Source organism: Amaranthus tricolor, chromosome 9 (genome assembly GCF_026212465.1).
Source record: "Amaranthus tricolor cultivar Red isolate AtriRed21 chromosome 9, ASM2621246v1, whole genome shotgun sequence".
NCBI lineage: Eukaryota > Viridiplantae > Streptophyta > Magnoliopsida > Caryophyllales > Amaranthaceae > Amaranthus > Amaranthus tricolor.
The window spans coordinates 21786908-21806952 of NC_080055.1; the positions used below are offsets into that span (position 1 = coordinate 21786908).

Below are 20045 nucleotides of genomic sequence, written 5' to 3' on the forward strand. Positions count from 1 at the left end.
TTTCTTAATGTCTATAAATAGCCATTTTGAGAACTTCATTGGAAAAAGAAGGGAGTATACTTTTATTAAAGGTTAAGTGGAGAAACTCAAAAAAAATAATAAAATGCTGAGTCTGTATTCCCAGGTTTAGTTTTGGTTTACGTTATATATTTGGATGGGTCTTTAAATTTATATGGTATACGATGGAGTTTAGAACATATGAATAAAGTACAATGGAGTTAATTGTTTTTTGTTTTCTATTTGAGGATGATTGTGGACCATAAGGAATTTGGTTCAATTTTGGAAATTCGGTAAAAGTACATAAATGTAGGGATGACAAATTTATTAAGAATATTCTTTTTCGGCACTATCTTTTGATAGTAATTTAAAAAAGAAAAAAAATGAAAAGAAAGGGAGGAAAAAAAAAAAGAAAAGTAAAATTCACAAGAAGTAATTTTTGTATGTTTAGGAAGAAAGGGAAGAGAAGGAAAAAGGAAGGTACATAAGAGTTTTCATTTTAGCTCTTTTTAACTTTAAAAAAATTAGTACCTTACCAAAAATCATCTATTAAATCTCTCTAAATTTCTCCCCTTTAAATTTATTTCCTCTTATTTTTTTATTCAAATAAAACATGACTTACTATTTATCATGATCTATAATATGATAGGAGAATATAACAGCAACTTGTAAATAAAATCAATCAAAATGTAATTTAGTTTATTTACTCGGCCGTGGTTAATGATCCTACTAGCTAGTGATATATTTGGTAATTTATTTCCTTAAAATGGGAATAGACCTTCCGAATATAATATGTGCTGGTTATATGTATGTGGTTAAGTTCAAACCCCTTCTATATGGTTTATTTAACATCAGAAAGCAACTCGTTTTCAGTTATTTCTAAAGACATTTCGATAGGTTATGTATTTAAAATTACTCAAGTTTGTAATTTTTTATTTTTAAAGTTTGTATATTAAAATTGTTTAAGTTTTAAGTTTGTAAATTAACTTAAATTTCAATACTAGTTTATTAAACTCTTATATGAATTGTTGAGATCATCTTAGATCTCATATCATTACAGTACGAATTATATTATTTAGTCTTTCGTTGTGTTATAACAGTGTCATTATACTGTTATATCATTACATGCACGAAATTGACGACGATAAAAACATTTCTTTAAAATGTGTTTTTAGAAGAAAATATTGTTAAATAGAAAAAGAAAGAGTGATATTCGATAGTTAAATATTGAATGTTGTATTACTAACTAGTATTTCTTTCGTTCCATAATACTTGCTACATTTTCTATTTTCGGAAATTTCATATTACTTGCTACATTTCTATTTTTAGTAAAAACCAATCATTTAAAGTTCTACCTACTCCTATTTTTATCCTATTCTATACCTCATTAACTTTTTTATCTACAATTATTTAATCTTTATCTATTCCCAATTAAAACTAATAATCTCTCCATATTTACCTCTCTTATTAAATAATCCACCTAATTCCAATAAATCCACTGTCCCAACTCCTTAACATTTCCCCATTAAAACCCACCTTCCCAACTCCCTCAATAAATGATGAGTGAGATCTCAACCGTCAGATGTATAGTCTTTGATCTCCACCGTTCAATTAAAAACTCTAGTTTTACACCCATTGTATAAACCTACCCTCATCCAAAACCCTAAAGCCCAATGTCTCATTCTCTCTCTCTCATTCTCTCTCTCTTGTTTCTTGAGTTGTTTTTGCTTCACGAAATGGGGATTTGATTTTCTTTCGTTTTATAATTCTGGGTTTTTTATTTTCCATGACATCTGATTTTTTAATTCGATCTTGCTTCACGAAATGGGGATTTGATTTTCTTTCGTTTTATATGTTTGGGCTTTGGATTTTGCATAACATCAGGGTTTTTGAGTTGATCTTGCTTCACGAAATGGGGATTTGATTTTCTTTCGTTTTATACTTTTGGGCTTTTGATTTTGCATTACATCTTGGTTTTCGAGTTAGTGTATCTTTAACTCTATTTGCTGGCCATTTCATTCTGATTGCTAATAGAACTTCATTGATTAGTGTATCTCGAATTACATCTCGTGTAACTTTGGTAATTGCTCTTAGCTGTGGTGTACCTGCCGGTCTGTTCTCTGACCTCCTTATTGCATAATAAGTTTCTGTGAATGGAAAAATTCCTATTTTCCCATCCCACAACACTTCTCCATCGGTACTAATACGAGGTCTTGCAACAGCTGTTATAAACATTACTTTACCCATGAAATTTTTGTTTTGCACACATCTGTACGTTTCTTCCTCTTCCCAAGGGAATAAGTAGTACCTTTGTGTTTCCCTACACATGTAGAACCATTTTTCATCGATGTGTACAACATTATACATCAAACTGAACTTTGGTGGGTTGTCTTTAGTAGGTGGTATTATTTGGGATAGAATAAAGTTAATTCTTCTTATTTTGTGGTCATGAGACAGTTTTGGTTTAATTGAATTTGTATGAGCTCTAATATTACCAGATTTGATCATTCTATAAACTTGTGAATGCCTAATGCCCAATGCACTTGCCATTGCTCTAATTGTGGTCCTCTTTTCAATTGGAACAACATTAAGGAGAGTCATATCAAATACTCTTGGTTTCCTACCAACCCTTTCCCTTTTTCTACTATTAACATCAATTATAATGCCATTTTGCATTGTTGTTTTGGCTGATTCCCAAAGCCTTGCTACTGTCCACCTAGATGTGTTATGTTGCAATGCAATTCTTTTGATTGTACCCCATGGCAAACGTCTATTTGGTTCCTCTTGTGAGTTTGATTGACTTTGACTAATGGCATCCTCTAAAGTTAAACTGACATCAATGTTTGCATAAATTTCACTTGTGTACTTCTCATTAATGTCAAATTCAGAATCTATGTTGAGGTTTTCAAAGTAAGAAATAAATACCTCAATATCTGGATTAATAACTTCATCTGCTTCACCTTGAACATCTTCCATCTGCTTTTTTTTATTGTTTGAGTTTTAATTTGTTTTTCCCAAACCCCCCCTTTCCTTAATAAATGTGCTCATGCAATTGGTAGCAAGCAAGGCGGAACAGAGGAAGTAGCTAATAATTACCGCTATTTGAAGGTAATTAGAGGTATCGATTTGGGTCATCGGGTTGATTTTGAGTAAGGTGTTTTGTTTCAGTTTGAAATCGGGTTTTATGTCCATATTGTTTTATAGAAGAACATAATTGTGACTTATTTTTAAATTCGGGTCTAATCGGGTTCTGTTATAAGATCGGGTAAATTTCGAGTCATTAGATCTATTTTGAACAACTCTAAAAATAATAAATTGCCCTAGTAAATTTTTATTTTCAACACAGACCATAAAAACTCCAAATATTTCTTTCCCTCTGGTAAATATTACTCCTACATTTCTTTCAATTCAGGCAATACCTAAAGGTGAATGTATCAATGAGAATGCGTACCAACGTATAGTGTAGCAGGAGCGGCACTCTCGATACATAATTAACATTAATAATTATACTTAAGATAAATAATGCGGAAGTGTAAAACGCTGAACTGCTAAAAACCATTTAAACTAAAATCGTTCAAAACATAAGTAAAAAAAATATCTTACAACTGAGAAAATATAAAATAAGGTTTACTTAAATACGATAAAAAAAACATAAGTACAATATAGTCATCAAGTAAAATCATTGAAGCTAAGTCCTCGATAGAATAATTAAAGTTGCGGCCTGGATCGAAACCTGAGCTAAATTTTCCTGCAAAATACTGTCATCCATAATACGGATGACAGCCGATTAAATCGGTCAGCGATAAAGCCGAGTACAATTTTCTCAACAAGCTTATGATGCGATAGTTAAATCATGCTTACAAAATAATCATCAAGCACAATATAGAAGGTTATTACTCATTATTGACCTTTACTAAGCCATTAAGTTACATTCTCAATACTTGCAGAAGTTCATTACTGCTACTAAATACTTGGTAACCTTAATGCTTATTTAATCAAGTTCAATTAAGCCTCATAGCTTTACCATCATAGCACATCACAAGATCACAACAATAATGACAACTGATATATGTAAGGGTCTGGTTAGGTGAGGACCGTAGTCCTAAACCCTAACTGTGGTGGGAGTCGTCACTCCTCTCAATACTGTTATGCTCGAGACTTCACAGGATGGATTTTTCTCGGACCCCCTGTCTGACACCGCATTTTACGTGTCGGCTAACACGGACGCCGGGATTTTACATTCCGGTCCATGGTTCGACGTTACCTTACTATCAGAGTCATACAATCAATATCATGCAATATCAAACAAGACTCTAAACCGAAATAGTTTACATTCTTATAAGTCAAACTTCCACTAGTCAAAATTTTGACAATTCTACCCTTTTAATAGAAACAAATTACTAGTATCTAATAAATTAATATTAATTAAATAACAAATTTTCGTAGCTATACTAAGATTCCTGAGGCTAAACTAAGTCATTATTATGTCATAAATAATCATAACAGTCAAGGGTAATATTTCTAAGTACTTAGTAACATATTTTATCAAATAACCAGTAAAATAGTAAAACGGATCTATCATCACTATAAAAATAACATAATCCGACAAGTTATTAAAGGTCCAAAATCTATATGAAATGAGTTTTCAAGAAAAACAGTGCTAAGCATTTTAACAAATTTGTTTGACTATTTTACCGATAAACCGATTAATAATTCTTTATAATTAATTGAGTCCAACAAAAAAAAATTATCAAAACACCAAGATGATATGGAATCATTTTAAACACATAAGTTTATTTAACTAGTAAAATTCATATATATCTATATTATCATATTAATCAAAAATTTCCATATATATGACTTTTTTTCGAGTGTCCCAAAAGTATTATTGTTTTGACGAAAATATCACTAAACTGGATATAACTTTAATATTACCATGTAAAGTTTAAATGACTAAAATAAAATCATATTGATCATGCTTTTATATTATCGAGTAACCATAAATAAATATCACATAACGAGAGAGTTAAGAAAATGTGTACCATTTTCCTCCGACGGTGGTGCTAAACCAAGTAAGAGAATAATAATAGGAAAATAAGAACTTAAAGAAATAAGCTCCAAAAGAGATTGTCTTCAAGGTTTCAAGCTTCAAAGAAGTAGATCTTCAATTACCCAAAAGAAAATGATATCCAAGCTCCAAAAGATAATACTTGACTTTTTAAAAGTTGATGATTATTGGCTTAAGAAGTGATAAGATCAAGCTCCATCTTCATTTGATTCTTCAACAAATAAAAAGGGTATAAAGTTAGTAAGATGTTAATGAAGTGAAGATATAAGAAAAAATGGTAGAAATATTTGATGATGGGGGTGCAAGTGATCTCATGGCTAAGGAGGGGTATTTATAATGAGTTTTGGGCAACTTTTTAGTTCATAAGATTGTATGAAAAAGAAGGTTAACTTGTGTAAGTGATTTAGAGTGTGTAAGTGAATGTGTAAGAGTTGGAGTGTGTAAGTGGATGTGTAAGAGTTTGGAGTGTAGAAGAATGTTAACTTGTGTAAGAAAATGGTGATAGCTTGTGTAAGTGATGAACATTATGGATTGATGTAGAAAGGATTTTGGTTCATCAAATTTTTATTCTAGTTTATACTAGTGAAATGTTTTAGATTAATGGGAAAGTATGATTAAGGTTTGATTATGAAAATATGATAGTTTACTTAGAAAATTTTAGTTAAAACTATACTTAAAGTTAATAAGAAAAATATAGTTAATTTTTAGGTATAAAATAATTAAATCAAAGTTATAAGGTTAAAATGATAAGTAGTAAAGTTAGTTTAAGGAAACGAAATTGAAATGTAACGTTTTAATCAAACCGTAAATATAATATTAAAATTTTACTTTTCGTAGTATAAAATAATAAAATAATATTTTAGTGCTTATAAAGAAATTTAAGAATATATATATATTTTTTTTAAGTTTAATATTTGGAAGAAATTACAAAAATCGGAATAAGGTTTAGGAATTAAAGGTGATTTGAATTAGATAACCAAAGGATTAGGAATTCGAAAAGAAATTTCGGAATAATTAATCGGAAGATTAAGATTAAGAAATTTGAGCCTGTTACATATAGGGGTACGCAAACCATATATTGTATTCGAGTTGATCCAAATATCGAGTTACTAGAAGAAATTAGGTGGACAAAATTTCCTCCAAAGCTTAATTTCGACTCATTGTAAGTAGAAATTAAAAATAATATAAGTAGACATTTAAGATATTGTGAATAGGTATTAAGAATATAGTATATAGGTATTAAGAATAATGTCAGTAGACATTAAGTTTTGATAAGCTGAGCCTGAGAGACATCTCTTAAGAGAGTCTAGGCCTGTCAAACAGATCAGGTTGGGTTCGGGTTCGAGTCATATATAAACAGGTCAGAAAACCCTTGACCCAAACCCAACCCATTTAGTTAATTGGGTCGAAAATCACAACCTTGACCCAACCTGCAACAGATCAGGTTGACCTGATTTCGACCCACTTAACCCGTTTTTAATTTTTTTGTTTTTGCTTAAAGGTTTTTAACGTTGATTAAATCTAATTTTTTAGGCTTTAATTTTAACTTTATGTTTTTTTGTTGTTTATTTTGTATTTAATATGAAAAATAAGAAAATATTGAATGAACTAAGTTTAGCTTATACTTATTGATTTAACTCGAAATTAACACATTTAATTAAATGGGTTATACAAGTTTTTTCAGGTTTAAAATTTTAACTTGAACCTAACCCATTTAATAAACAGATCAGATGGGGTCGAACCATTTAATTAATTGGGTCAAAAGTCTCAATCCAAACCCACTTATTTCGGGTTAGATTCAAATCGAATTAGCTGGTCGGATCAACTTTTGCTAGCCATACAAGAGACTAGCCGGTAAACATAATGACAAACTGTAACACCCCAGAATTTCCGACCCCTTAACGGAACCAAAACCGTAAAGGACGGGAGGAAATTCGGGAGTTACATAAAAGAAAAAGGAAAAGAATTTAGATAAACGTTAAATATTAACTTTAAAAAGGTGAGTGAAAATTTTGGCAGCATCTGCCTTAAAACTGTGCGCTTTTGTAGAAAAACAAAAGTTAATTCAGAAACTAATAAAGTAAAGGCACCAACGGCCTATCAAAGCTATGTCACGGCGGAATGATTCGTCGCCGGCTTCTTAAATCAGCATGCCAAGCATGGATCGTGGTTCCAGTTTCGACGTTTGCGTTTTAAAAAGACTTAACTCCTTAAGACCATACAGAGTTATAAACTACGCAGCGAAAATACAAATATGCAAGGGAGGACGCAAGGCCTCATAACAAAACATATACAACCAAGGTTTACAAAAGATAACAAAAACTACAAAATCGAAAGGTAGCGGTATGACACAGGGTATGCTTCGCTCTTATCACTCTTCAATCCAATGCAATGCAAAAGAAGCTCCAGTACCTGCTACGCTTGTCTATGATCCCCCTGCTGCTCGACATTAGACCAAAGGCCAATGTGTCATAGCAGGACAATCATAGAAAGTCATCAACAAACAAACATAAACACAAACACGTACACGTCAGTAACTAGCATCAAATATAATAAGGCCAACTACTAGATAGCATTATATCATAAAACAACATAAGATAATTTCATAAAACGCAAGCACAGATAGTAACCGTTTATCGGCCACTTATACTTCTTAATTTCATTACGTGCTTTCTAACCTGAACCATGTGCTCTTAGGTAGAATGCAGGTCTTCACGCTCCTCTTTTCAAACATAAACTCTTGCAAAACACGCATAGCTCAACTCGACCAAGGCATTAACAGAATACCTAACACATGACCTTATAGAGCTTGTCTATCTTAAGGTAAGTTTGATCATAGTCCGTAATACCCTTGAGGTAACTTAACTTAGGCACACTTCTCACTAGCATAAACTATTCTATCAATAAGTAGATGTTCTATCAATGAGTAAATATTCTATCAAAGAGTAAACGTTTTATCAACGCGTAAGCTTTCTACCAAAGAATGAACCTACTATCATTAAATAACTTTCGATCAATGAATAAATTTTCTATCACTGAATAAATTTCTATCAGTGGATTTTTCTCTATTTCCTGGCATAGTGACACGGCGAAGGACGTTATCGGCCATCCGGCGCCCATGGCAAAGTACGAGCTCATACCCCCTCCAGCTGACTCTCTCGGGTCCTACCTTCGGGAAAAAAAATAACACATTGGGGTACTAAACCAGTGAAGAGGCCACCATATTGGGGTTTGCAAGGCTCGCATGGTAACACCTCGGTCAAGGGGTGGTATCGGCTATCCGGCGCCCAATGACCCAAGCATGCTCATACCCCCCTTACGGTGATCCCGTCGAACCTCACCTAGGGGACTACTAGAACAACCGGACATAATCCAGTTAAGTCACGCCAGCTAATCATAATCTAGTACCTTATCAGATGGGAATAACTTCCACTCTCAACTATTAATGAGCGCCTTGAGATAGCAGCGCGCCAAAACCCACTGAGCCACTCAATAGAATATGAAATTCACTTATAACGGAGTCATTCTAACTCCAATTAAGGCATAATCTAATTCTTAAATAAATAAGGGGGTGGTTCCCGCCTTCTATTAACACTCTCATTCTCTAAACTATTCTAAGCGTAAAGACTTCATAGTCGATAGCTCTTTATATAAGGTGTACTCACTAGTATCTCATAGTTTCGATACATTGCATACTATCACAATAAACAATAATGTCTTAAAGTAAATTGCATATAAGGGTTATTACTGTGTGTACGTACCTGTAAGCGTCACTGCACGATCAAAAGTCACAAAATCACCCAACTAAGGCTCTACTTTCCTCTTACGAAATGGGCACCTATATAAGTTAGGAATAGAACTTATAAGTTCTCTTAACTACTTTGTCATACCAGCTAGAAACCAAAGTAACCACTATCATCCATTCACGACAAGTTTTCAATTACTCTAGCACGCGCACACAACTCATTCAATACAAGTCAAAATCATTGACTCAACACAGCATAAGTCTTTCCATCAATTTAAAGTAGAAGTATGTGTGAATCGTTTCTTTGCATTAACTAATTTTGAGCATATCGGCTCGCGTTACCCAAAAATAACTAATCACAACTAAATCTTATGATTTTAATATAATATTAATATAACGATAAAGCAAATCTTAGAGTTATCATATCGGGATATCATCTGTTGCATTCTCCAAGGCTATTAAGAACTATAATCAAAACAACACGACAAATAACTTTAGCAACCATCTACAATAAGTTGACATTATACTCTTGACTTACCAATATCATGTATCTATAATTTCAATAACAACCTAATAAGGGTATTTTTAATTTACAACAATCAAACCACAACAATTAGTAACTATTATTCCCAATATAATCAATCGAAATCATTTTTATAGTCAACTAACATCATCACCATTACTAATTATTCACAATAATAACCAATCGACCAAATCTTAAAACAACTTTTAAAGTTATTTAATCAATCATCACCAAAATATAGTATAAAACACACATTATTAGTAATTTCATTTCTAAATCCAAGCCCTAATCGTTTCGTGTTCAAAGATAACATATTTAATCACTACACATACTAAGATTCGAAGAAACTAATACAAAATCGACACAAAACCCATAATTTCAATCACACTTCAAACCCTAAGTCATAAACATGTTTAATTCATCAACCAAATTCTTACCCACAAAAAGATTCAATGAAAATAATACAAGATCAACACTTTTCATTCATATTTCAAAAACCTAATTCATAAGTACATTCAAATCATCAATCCAATTCTCACTCATTACAAGATGTCATACAAAGTTCAACCCTTTTCTCATAAACTTTATAAATTTTAATTGGAACAAAGATGAAATCAAATACGAGTAAGGAGATGGCTCACAAAATAAAACTAGCAAGAGGATGAAGAAGTGAGAGGAGGTCGCGGAGGCGGTGGCGCAGGGCCAAAATCGGCTGCCCAGCAACCAGTTGCTGGCGGGACAATAATACTACGCGATTGTTTAAGGTGCAGCTCAGCTGCTGTTGGTGGGGAAGAACGCAGCCACGACTGCTTCTGTGAGGAGGCGAACGCAGCCTATTGGAGGCTGCTGGTAGCTATGGCGGAGGCGTGGCTGGTGGTGCTGGGGCTGCTGCTGAACGTGAGGGAGAGGCATGTGAGAGAGAGACGAGAAGAGAGGGAAGTGAGGCGTGTGAATTGAGTGAGGAAGGGAGTAATGCCCCCTTAAAACCCTAACTCATCCTATTTATTTAATTTATACACTTATTTATTTATTTGTTTACCTAGGTTTATATTCTTGCGAGGCCCAACTAAGAAACTCATTTTCGTGTGCTCACACATTTCAATAAAATAATTACTTTGATTCGAACCTCTTTATTTAGAAATCGTGATTGTATTTTTAATATAAATATATGTTAATATTTAAATTCTTATATGAAAGGAGTTTATTAAAACTACTTCTAAATTAATTTAACATAATTATAAAATACCCAAAAGTCATTAAAATATTAATTAATGACGTCAGAAAATCTCGAGGTGTTACACAAACCCCCTTAGACTAGGCTAATATACACAGTTTGCGACCGCCTTTGGACTTGAGCATACAATTAGCAAGGATTGAGCAATGAACAACAATGATTACATACATTGAGGCCATGTTTAGCATGCTTCAAAGTTGCTAATCTTCGGCCAACTTGAGATTTTTTTTGCATTTTTTGTGGATAATTTGATTTAAGCCCTAACCTTTCATGCTCTAATTTGATGAGATTATTTTGGGTTATAGAATCATGGATTATGTTTAACACTTTCAGAAAATTCTACATGGGTGCACCCCATGGTGTTTTAGAAAAAAAATTAGTGGTGCTTTAAGTTTTTGTAAATATTAAATTGACTCCGTTTTTTTAAACAACTTCTATTTACCTGCTACACAAACTTTGATTCCCACAAACAATTTGGGGATTTCAAGGGGTTAGGGTTTAGAAAATTTAGCTTTTGGTTTTATGATCTTTAATGTATTAAGTTTTGGTTATGAACAATTATTAGTATTTTATATATATAGTCTTTAGTTATGAACTACTACAATCTATTCTAGATTATGTGCATTTACCATGTTTAGCCTTTGGTTATGAACAATTGTTGGTCGTTGAATTGTTGAGAATGAAATAAAAGATCTCATTCTGATTTTTGCTCATTGACAGATTATGAGCTGCTCATTGTTTCCACTTTGTAGTTTATAAGGTTCATGAAAGATGATGATCAATTCTCTATCAGTGGGTAAACTTACATCATATACCTTAAAAAACCTATTTTACGTACAATAAACACCTACTTCATCAACCATAATCACCTACGTTGTATTCCTTAAACACCTACTTTATATACCTTAAAAACCTACTTGGCATAAGATGAACAATTACTATATACCATAAATGCTTACTTCATATACCTCACATACCTACTTTAGGTACCTTAAATACCTACTTGGTATCGTATAAACAACTACTTGGTATAAACATAGTATAAACAACTATTTCACATACCATATAAATCCACTTCATAGACCTAAAAACATATTTCAGGTACAATAAACATCTATTTTATTGCCATAAACACCTACTTTTCATACCAAAACCTTACTTCACATACCATAAACACTTACTTGCATATTAAAAACACCAACTTGGTTACTAATAACAGTACGAGTCGTTGTACGATTCCATAATCCACATATTTGGTTTGTATTGAAGAACGCTTCAAATCTTTCAAACTTTGGAAAAATTGGTACCTTAACAGAAATCATTCATCCAATTCTTTTAAATCTCTCATCTTCAAAATCCTTTTCCTTCCATTTTGTTATCCAAACAAAGGATTCCTCATCCCTCAAAATCCACTTCCCTTCCTTTTCCTCTATTTTCTTCCATCTAAACACAGTGTAAATGTTTTCTTGAGATATCCTAAATGTTTACTTGAGGTATACTAAATGTCTAATTGACATATTATGAACTCCTACCTAACGTATCCTAAATTCCTACCCTACTTGGAGTATCCTAAAACCCCACGGATTAAGTGTGCAGTTACACTGTATTTCCTTTTTTTAAAAAAAGCACATTAAGTCGACCTAATTAGAGAAGATATTTCAAAAAGACCGCCTCTAACAATAATTTATAATTTTTTTAAATTTTTTCTATAAAATTAAACCGACCCTTTTTAATTGATTTCTTATAGAGATCCTCTAAAAAAATTTGTGTTGGTATAGGTTTTGTTTTATGTTTATTGGTTGTTTATAAAAAAAATAGCTCGTCCTATATGAAATTGTAATTAGCTCATATTTCCGATGAATCACTTATAAATTATAATTAATCTTTATAAAATCTTCTCATTTAAAAATTTATAAAAAAATAAACTAAAACTCTTTCATTTTAGCGTTTTCTTGTCCAGCAGGATTCAAACTCTTCTCGGGAAATCCTTGTTCATCTTCCTCACTTACAACACTCAGAAACCCTCGAAACCCCACAACAATGGGACAAGGATCTTCAGGTCTTAATCGTCCGCCGAACTCCAATGACAGAAACCAAAATCCCGACAAAAAGGACAAGAAATTCGAACCAGCAGCACCTCCATCTCGAGTGGGTCGTAAACAACGCAAGCAAAGAGGTCCAGATGCGGCTGCTAGACTCCCTGTTGTCACTCCACATACAAAATGCAAATTAAGGCTTCTTAAACTTGAAAGAGTTAAAGATTACCTTTTAATGGAGGAAGAATTTGTGTCTAATCAAGAAAGATTGAAACCCCAGGAAGAGAAAACTGAAGAAGATCGATCTAAAGTTGATGATCTTCGCGGGTCTCCTATGAGTGTTGGGAATTTGGAAGAATTGATTGATGAGAATCATGCTATTGTTAGTTCTTCTGTTGGGCCTGAATATTATGTGGGTATTATGTCTTTTGTTGATAAAGATCAATTGGAGCCTGGATGTTCTATTTTGATGCATAATAAGGTATCATTTCTTTTCTTTCTTCAAAGTCTTTTATTTATGAAAAATATTGGATTTTGTTTTCTTTTTTCATTTAGATTTCTGATTTGATTTTAGATTTTTTATTTTTGATTGATTTTGATTCTTTAAGGGATTGGAATTGAATGTGTAGAAAGTTGGAAACTTGAGCTGAAAAGCATATTCTGAGTGAAAGAGTAAACTTTGTCAACTTATTTGTTGTTTTATGCCTTCTGATTTTGGGAGAAAGTGTATCTTTAATCTGGTGTTAGATTTGATATCTTGTGGTTTTATGTGTCTCATCCCACATAATAACACTACAACCAGAACTTACATGACACAAACATGAAATTAATAGAATAAACTCGAACCTGACCTATCATGATGTGAATTACCAGTTGAATGAATTTATCATAAAATGCAATTATCTTAGATTTCATTGTTTTACCTGAATTGACAACCCGGATTTTTTTTGTGAATATTAGCTTTTTTGCTTCCTCAAGTATGTAAAAGAAGAAAATATTGGTTGATTCTTGTGGATGGACATTGAATATGTTTGACAATTAGTGAATTTTTAGAGGTATGCATGGGATAACATGAGTTGAAAGATGTTTTTTTGTTTTTGTTGTTAGTTTGGGTTGATAAATAAACTTCAATTAACTCTACTTTGGTTTTTTGGTCACTTTTAGGGTATTGGGTTATGCATGTAAGCTAAGAGACTTGGTGGTTTTAGGTGTTACACTATCTATTTTTCTACTTTGAGCTATCAAAGTTTTATATTATGGGCTTGTTCGGCAAATGAATGGAGTTGTCGGCTGAAGTTGTTGATAAGCCTAATGTTTTATATTACTAGTTGGTTGTTTATTAGTGAGAAATTATTACCAATGAAAAAAGCTACTTGGTTTGGCTTTTTGGTTTTAGCTTAAAAGATAACTTTTCAGCTGGCTTAAAATCCATTTACCGAACAATTTTTTTGCTGTTTGACCATCAAAAAAGGCCAAAAATCAAAAGCCAATAAAAAGCCAACAAAAAAACTATTTGCCAAATATCCCCCCATATTTTAGGCTATGTGGGAACTTTTGTTTAGATAAATAGTCTAACTCATGAATCATGATGAGCTTGTATACTGTGGTTAGTTATTGTATGACGGGCTATTTTAAGTGTATTGGTCTACTGTTGGTTAATGCATTTGTTGGTTAAGGCATTTGTTTTAATAAAGGAATGTAAATGTTTGGGTCCATAATAGCTAGTATTGTTTGACGATGGAGTTGCACCCTTTTTGGTATGAGTAGTGAAACTCGGTTCTCCTTTTTCCTACAAGGCAGCTCCAAGTGTAGCCATGAATGTGATGAAAATCATTCTAAAGTTTGTCACTTTCACAACAATAGCTACTTTGCCTTGCTCTTGTATCTGATATTTCTGTAATTGCATAGGATTTTCTGACAAATCTTCATTATTTTTTTCTCTTTGTGTGCTGTTGGAGGTTCTTTTTGTGTATCTATTACTTGGTCTTGATGATGTGACCTTTTTGTTTCATGTGCTTGAATGTGGTTTGTGCTAATCATGACATGCTACCTATATTTTAGGTTCTTTCAGTTGTTGGAATCCTTCAAGATGAGGTGGATCCGATGGTGTCTGTGATGAAAGTTGAGAAAGCTCCACTGGAATCATATGCTGATATTGGTGGGTTGGATGCCCAGATTCAGGAAATAAAAGAAGCTGTTGAGCTTCCTCTTACTCATCCTGAATTGTATGAAGACATCGGAATAAGGCCTCCTAAGGGGGTTATATTGTATGGTGAGCCTGGAACAGGGAAGACTTTGTTGGCCAAGGTAATTCTAAGCCTGAGGTGCATGTATTTGGTGCTTGCTTATGGTATAACATGTATTTATTGAGCATGTTGTTTTTCTTCTTATGAGGTTAATTATGCATGTGCTCTTTTTTAGACAAGAGGTACCTATCCAATCCAAGGGCTATAAAAAATGCCTACATGTTTCATGTTTTCTTTTGGTGAGTTCATATTCTAGATGGCTAAGTCACGCAAGACAAAGCATCATGTTTTTATTTATGTTGACATTTCTTTATGTTCTTACTTGTTTTCTTGCTTTAGATCATGTTTGGATGTAAGGAAGGCCTTGACAAGCTTACCCATGAAAATAGATAACCTCATATGATGTTGAGTGTTCTATGTTTGTGGTGGAGATTTTTGTGGTAGTGTTTGGTTTCGAGGCTTCTTTAGAGTTAAAATGATAAGGGATTTTTTGAAAGGATCTTCATTATTTGGAGTTAGACGATGATCAAATATGTCTTGTTTTATGTAGCTAGAGGCTAGCATTAATCAAATATTGTGATGAGGCAAATGGTAGTTCATCTGAAGATGAGGATATGATCCATCTCTTAAGAAATGCTTAGCAAGCTCCTAGTTTGTTTGCCCATTTATAGCTAAAGTGAGGGAGTTACCACTTCCCTTGGAATTTGGGATTCATTTGGGATGCAATATTTAGTTACCAAACCCTCTAGTGAGTTTCAATTCTTTTTATGTGATTATTTTAAAAAATGGTAATCATAAGATGGAGTCTTACCGACAAAGAGCCATGGTTATGGTAGTGACCAGTGAGATAATTAAAAAATTAATGTAGAGCATAAGTGGCAATCTTAAGTATGAAAGAGAAGAGTGTGACATATATTATCTATTGCTCCCACCATGTGCTTGACTTAGCATCTTTTATAACTGCGAAGTATGTGGCCATGACAAATCGAAATCAATCCATGTAGTCAAGAAAAAATAGATAAGCTACCCTTAACTTGGACATAATCCTTTATCACATCACAATGCTTCAATTAATTTCCCAAATTGAGTTTTAACATGAGTGAAAAGCCACAAACAAAGGTGTTCTAATCAAGTATACGATATCTCGGATACCTTAAAAGCCAAGTACTTGGTTATTCAAGTAGTTTTAGCCGTCCGTGTTCTGAATTTTGGATATCCTAGCCCTAACGTTTACTATTAACATTGTTTTCTGGAAGTTCACTTTTATTAGCCAAATTGTCACTTGTCTTATCGAGATCTTTTTCTGTATTGCAATGCTTATACTGGTGGTGGTTCAATCTAGGCTGTAGCAAATTCAACCTCAGCCACATTTCTACGAGTTGTTGGAAGTGAATTGATTCAGAAATACTTGGGTGATGGTCCCAAACTAGTGCGGGAACTATTTAGGGTTGCAGATGAACTTTCACCATCAATTGTCTTCATTGATGAAATTGACGCAGTGGGAACAAAGAGGTACGTGTCACTGCACTTTCCAATGTGTTGAAATGAATTGATAATCTTTATGTTAATCTTTTGGTATTTCCTCTGTTTTTTAGATGCTATATGGCCATATCATTTTCCGAGCATTTTCTCTCGGAAAATGGTATGTCTATGTAGCATGTAAAAATAAAACAGAAGGTATATTTCTGTTTTGTTAATTGCTCTATTCTGCAGATACGATGCCCATTCAGGGGGTGAGCGTGAGATTCAAAGGACCATGTTGGAGCTGCTAAACCAATTAGATGGTTTTGATGCTAGAGCTGATGTGAAAGTCATACTTGCTACCAACAAAATTGAAAGTCTGGACCCAGCATTACTTCGTCCGGGTAGGATTGATCGAAAGATCGAGTTTCCTCTACCAGATATAAAGACCAGGAGACGCATCTTCACGGTACTTGTCTAAACTCATTATTGTTATGTTATTCAAAAAAAACGTTTAAGAATTCATCTGACTGTATCAAAATGGTTTGCTTATAATGTAGATCCATACATCAAAGATGACGTTAGCTGATGATGTCAATTTAGAAGAATTTGTTATGACAAAAGATGAGTTTTCTGGTGCGGATATCAAAGCAATCTGCACTGAGGCGGGATTACTTGCTTTAAGAGAGCGGCGTATGAAGGTAAAAAAGTTTTGTTTTTTATCTTTTTTTTGTTTTGATTGAATTGTCGGAATACTTTTTATAGATGAATTCATGAACTTTATTTACTAATGTAAGGTAGATGTTGAAATACGTCATGGCTAGGCGTAAATCTTTTTCTTTAGGGTGTGTTTGGTTTGAAGATCCTCTCAAGGACAACTGTTCCCGTCTGTTCCCCTTGCATCCCCATGTTCTAGTCTTTTACATTTATTCTCTCTTTGAACATAATGATTCACTGCGTTAACTTTTGGCATGAATTCTAAGGAAAGTGAAAAAGTTGAGCTAGAAAATAGGTTGGTTGATGTTGGGTCCCCAACTTTAGAGATACTTGAGAAAAAACGTAGATGAGGTATGTAGCAAGTAATTTAGGAGGTCCGATTAGGGACTATGTAGCAACTAGCAAACTGTGTCGGGGAGAGCATTGAAGAAACTATACTGGGCAATGAAGTTTGAAAGTTATTTTGAATTAAAAATACAATTTCCGTGTACTTGCTCTTTCAAACTTGCACCATTTCTATTTATATCACTATTCACAAAGTTTGACTTCAAATGGTAATTAATGCTAAAGAAAAACATTGTCAAGTGAGACTTTAGGGGTGTATGGCAAACGGCTGATAGTTGATTACAGTGGTTGATTTGACCGACTGATTTTAACTGATTTGGCTAGTTGATTTTGAACCCGTTGCTATGAGAAGTTTGTTCAAAAACAGCTTATTCATAACAATAAGTTGTTTTAACTAACTAATTTATCAAACATTTTAGCATTGAATGGTTTGACCACCCAACCCCCTATTTGTATCGAAATAAGATAAAATTGCACAATAAGTTATTTTGCCAAACACCCCCTTATTAGATTTGTTTAATCTTGAACCCTTTATTATATACTTGGTCATAAACTCATAATGGTATTGTGTAATGCTTACAAAGGATTCTGATGATTGCGTCCAAACTATGTTCAGGTAACCCATGCCGACTTTAAGAAAGCGAAAGAGAAAGTGATGTACAAGAAGAAAGAAGGCGTTCCAGAAGGGCTTTACATGTAGAACTGTTTCTCAAAATATTTCTTAAACCATCATCTTAAGGGGCTATTTATCTCGTCACATCATTTATCGTACTTTTTTTCCCTTCTGAATCAAAACGATTTGTACTACATTTCAGATGAAAAATAGATTGAAATCTGTTGATCGTTGAGGCATCTCAAACGTACAGATTTTCTTGTTTTCCCTTTCGAGAATTGCAATGCTCAATTTACTTCATTCTTCTCAGCAGTTTGGTTCTGGTAGTATATTTTGAACAGGGTTTTCCCATGAGATACTTTGGTGATTATTGTATGAATTTAATTGATATTTTGTTGAGCGTTTGAGGTTTCTACACTTTCTCGAATCGAGGGGGGATAACTCCATGCGGGATATCCTGTGAGTGTGGAATAAGATCTGATCCTGGGAGTACTTATAAGCTTCTGAAATTTCATTTTCTTGACGTTGATGCCTATTAAAAGGTTCCATGAAAAGTACACTTTAATTTAGGTTTAGGTTGTTTTTGGATTTAAGAAACAAGAGAGAAACAAAAAAGGTCGGAATTTGGATGTATATGTTTTCTTTTGTTAAACGCCAATTTTAAAAGGAGAAGGATTTAGAGGGGAGGAATTTGAAGATATTAAGTCCTTTAATTTTATTAATAATCAAATGATATTGAAAATAACATTTTTATTATAACTATAAGAGATATGTTGCGTACATTTGATTTTAACTCCATGTACGTGGGAGCCATTTCATGGTGTTAGGAAAATAAAATGTTATTTTTTCTCGTTCCTCTAAACATATAAGAAAATTTGTTTTGTATATTCCTACCTAAATAATATACAACCATATCACTATTCATAGTAGAAAATATATTTGTATAAATACTAAAATTTAAATTAAAATCAAACTAATTGAATATTAGTTTTGATAGTTATCCATATGAAATATTTTTGTTGTTTTGATTTTGATTTAGGCAAAAACAAAAAAACAAATTAAATCACAAACTAAACCTTCATCCTTAATCTCTAATCGCCTGAAAAGAATGTGTATTCGATTGGCACCCTCGAGTCCAGTGGTTAGCCATATTGCGTGGATTAAATTTGAGCCAATAACCCCTGTCTCTCATAAAATTTCAATAATCTATAAAACCTACTTCTTTGGAACCACCTTCTTCTATTGGTAAGGCTCTTGATTCTTCAGAAATTGAGGAACTAACCAAAACTATAGCAAATATTATTGCAATGAATAGGCTTCTAGAATTTCCCATTTTGTATTACCCTTTAAAGTAATATATAAGACTAGAAATAAATCAAATCTTTTTAATTGTTTATTTATCCTCTTAATGAGATATGAAAATGTTGTGTTGTGAATGGACTATGACAATGATGAAAAAACAAACACAAAACAAAGTGCAAAGAAAACAAGAAAAACGAGCACCAAACAACAATGACAAACATACAAGAAATATGAGGTATCCATGGATACATCCTCTTCAAAACAAGTATCTTATCATTAATATACTTAACAATACATTAATGACTCACCTTACAGGCTTCAAGAACAATCTCTCAAAGCAAAGATTGAACCTTTGATGTCAATCTCTCTCAAATGCCCTAATACAAGTGGAGTGAACTTTCTTGGCTAAAATCCTAGTTAATTCTTAGTATTAGGCTCTCTCTTAAACCCTAATGAACTCCTAAAACCCCTTATGTAGTCCCATGACATATTTGGGAGCCTTAAGACAAATGGCTTAAAAGTCTACAAAAAACCGGATGTAAAACATAAACTATTTTGTTCGTGTGCTGAACCTCGTTGGGGTCGAGCGCCTCCTGCTCGCCTGGTCGAGCGACTAACTAGAAGCCACTGGAACTCTGCTGCTTCTTTTGGCACTCCCTCGCTAACATCAAGCCATCCACCTTGATCACTTCATCAAGTGATCCAAAGCTCAATCCTCCATAGCCCATGACACTCATATCTTTACTCTTAAGGGTGCA

General features: G+C 33.2%; 2 protein-coding genes across 2 annotated transcripts; one reads left to right on the forward strand and one right to left on the reverse strand.

The window, feature by feature from the left end:
* Nucleotides 1-1902: 1902 nt before the first annotated feature.
* LOC130823380 (uncharacterized) lies at nt 1903-2973 on the reverse strand. The gene has a single exon (XM_057688000.1). The coding sequence runs from the start codon at nt 2971-2973 to the stop codon at nt 1903-1905; it is 1071 nt and encodes a 356-aa protein (XP_057543983.1).
* Nucleotides 2974-12472: 9499 nt separating this feature from the next.
* LOC130824511 (26S proteasome regulatory subunit 4 homolog A-like) lies at nt 12473-18400 on the forward strand. The gene is made up of 6 exons (XM_057689552.1): nt 12473-13084; nt 14665-14910; nt 16192-16361; nt 16563-16779; nt 16871-17011; nt 17989-18400. The coding sequence occupies exons 1-6, from the start codon at nt 12608-12610 to the stop codon at nt 18070-18072; spliced, it is 1335 nt and encodes a 444-aa protein (XP_057545535.1). The 5' UTR covers nt 12473-12607; the 3' UTR covers nt 18073-18400.
* The last annotated feature ends 1645 nt before the right edge of the window (nt 18401-20045 follow it).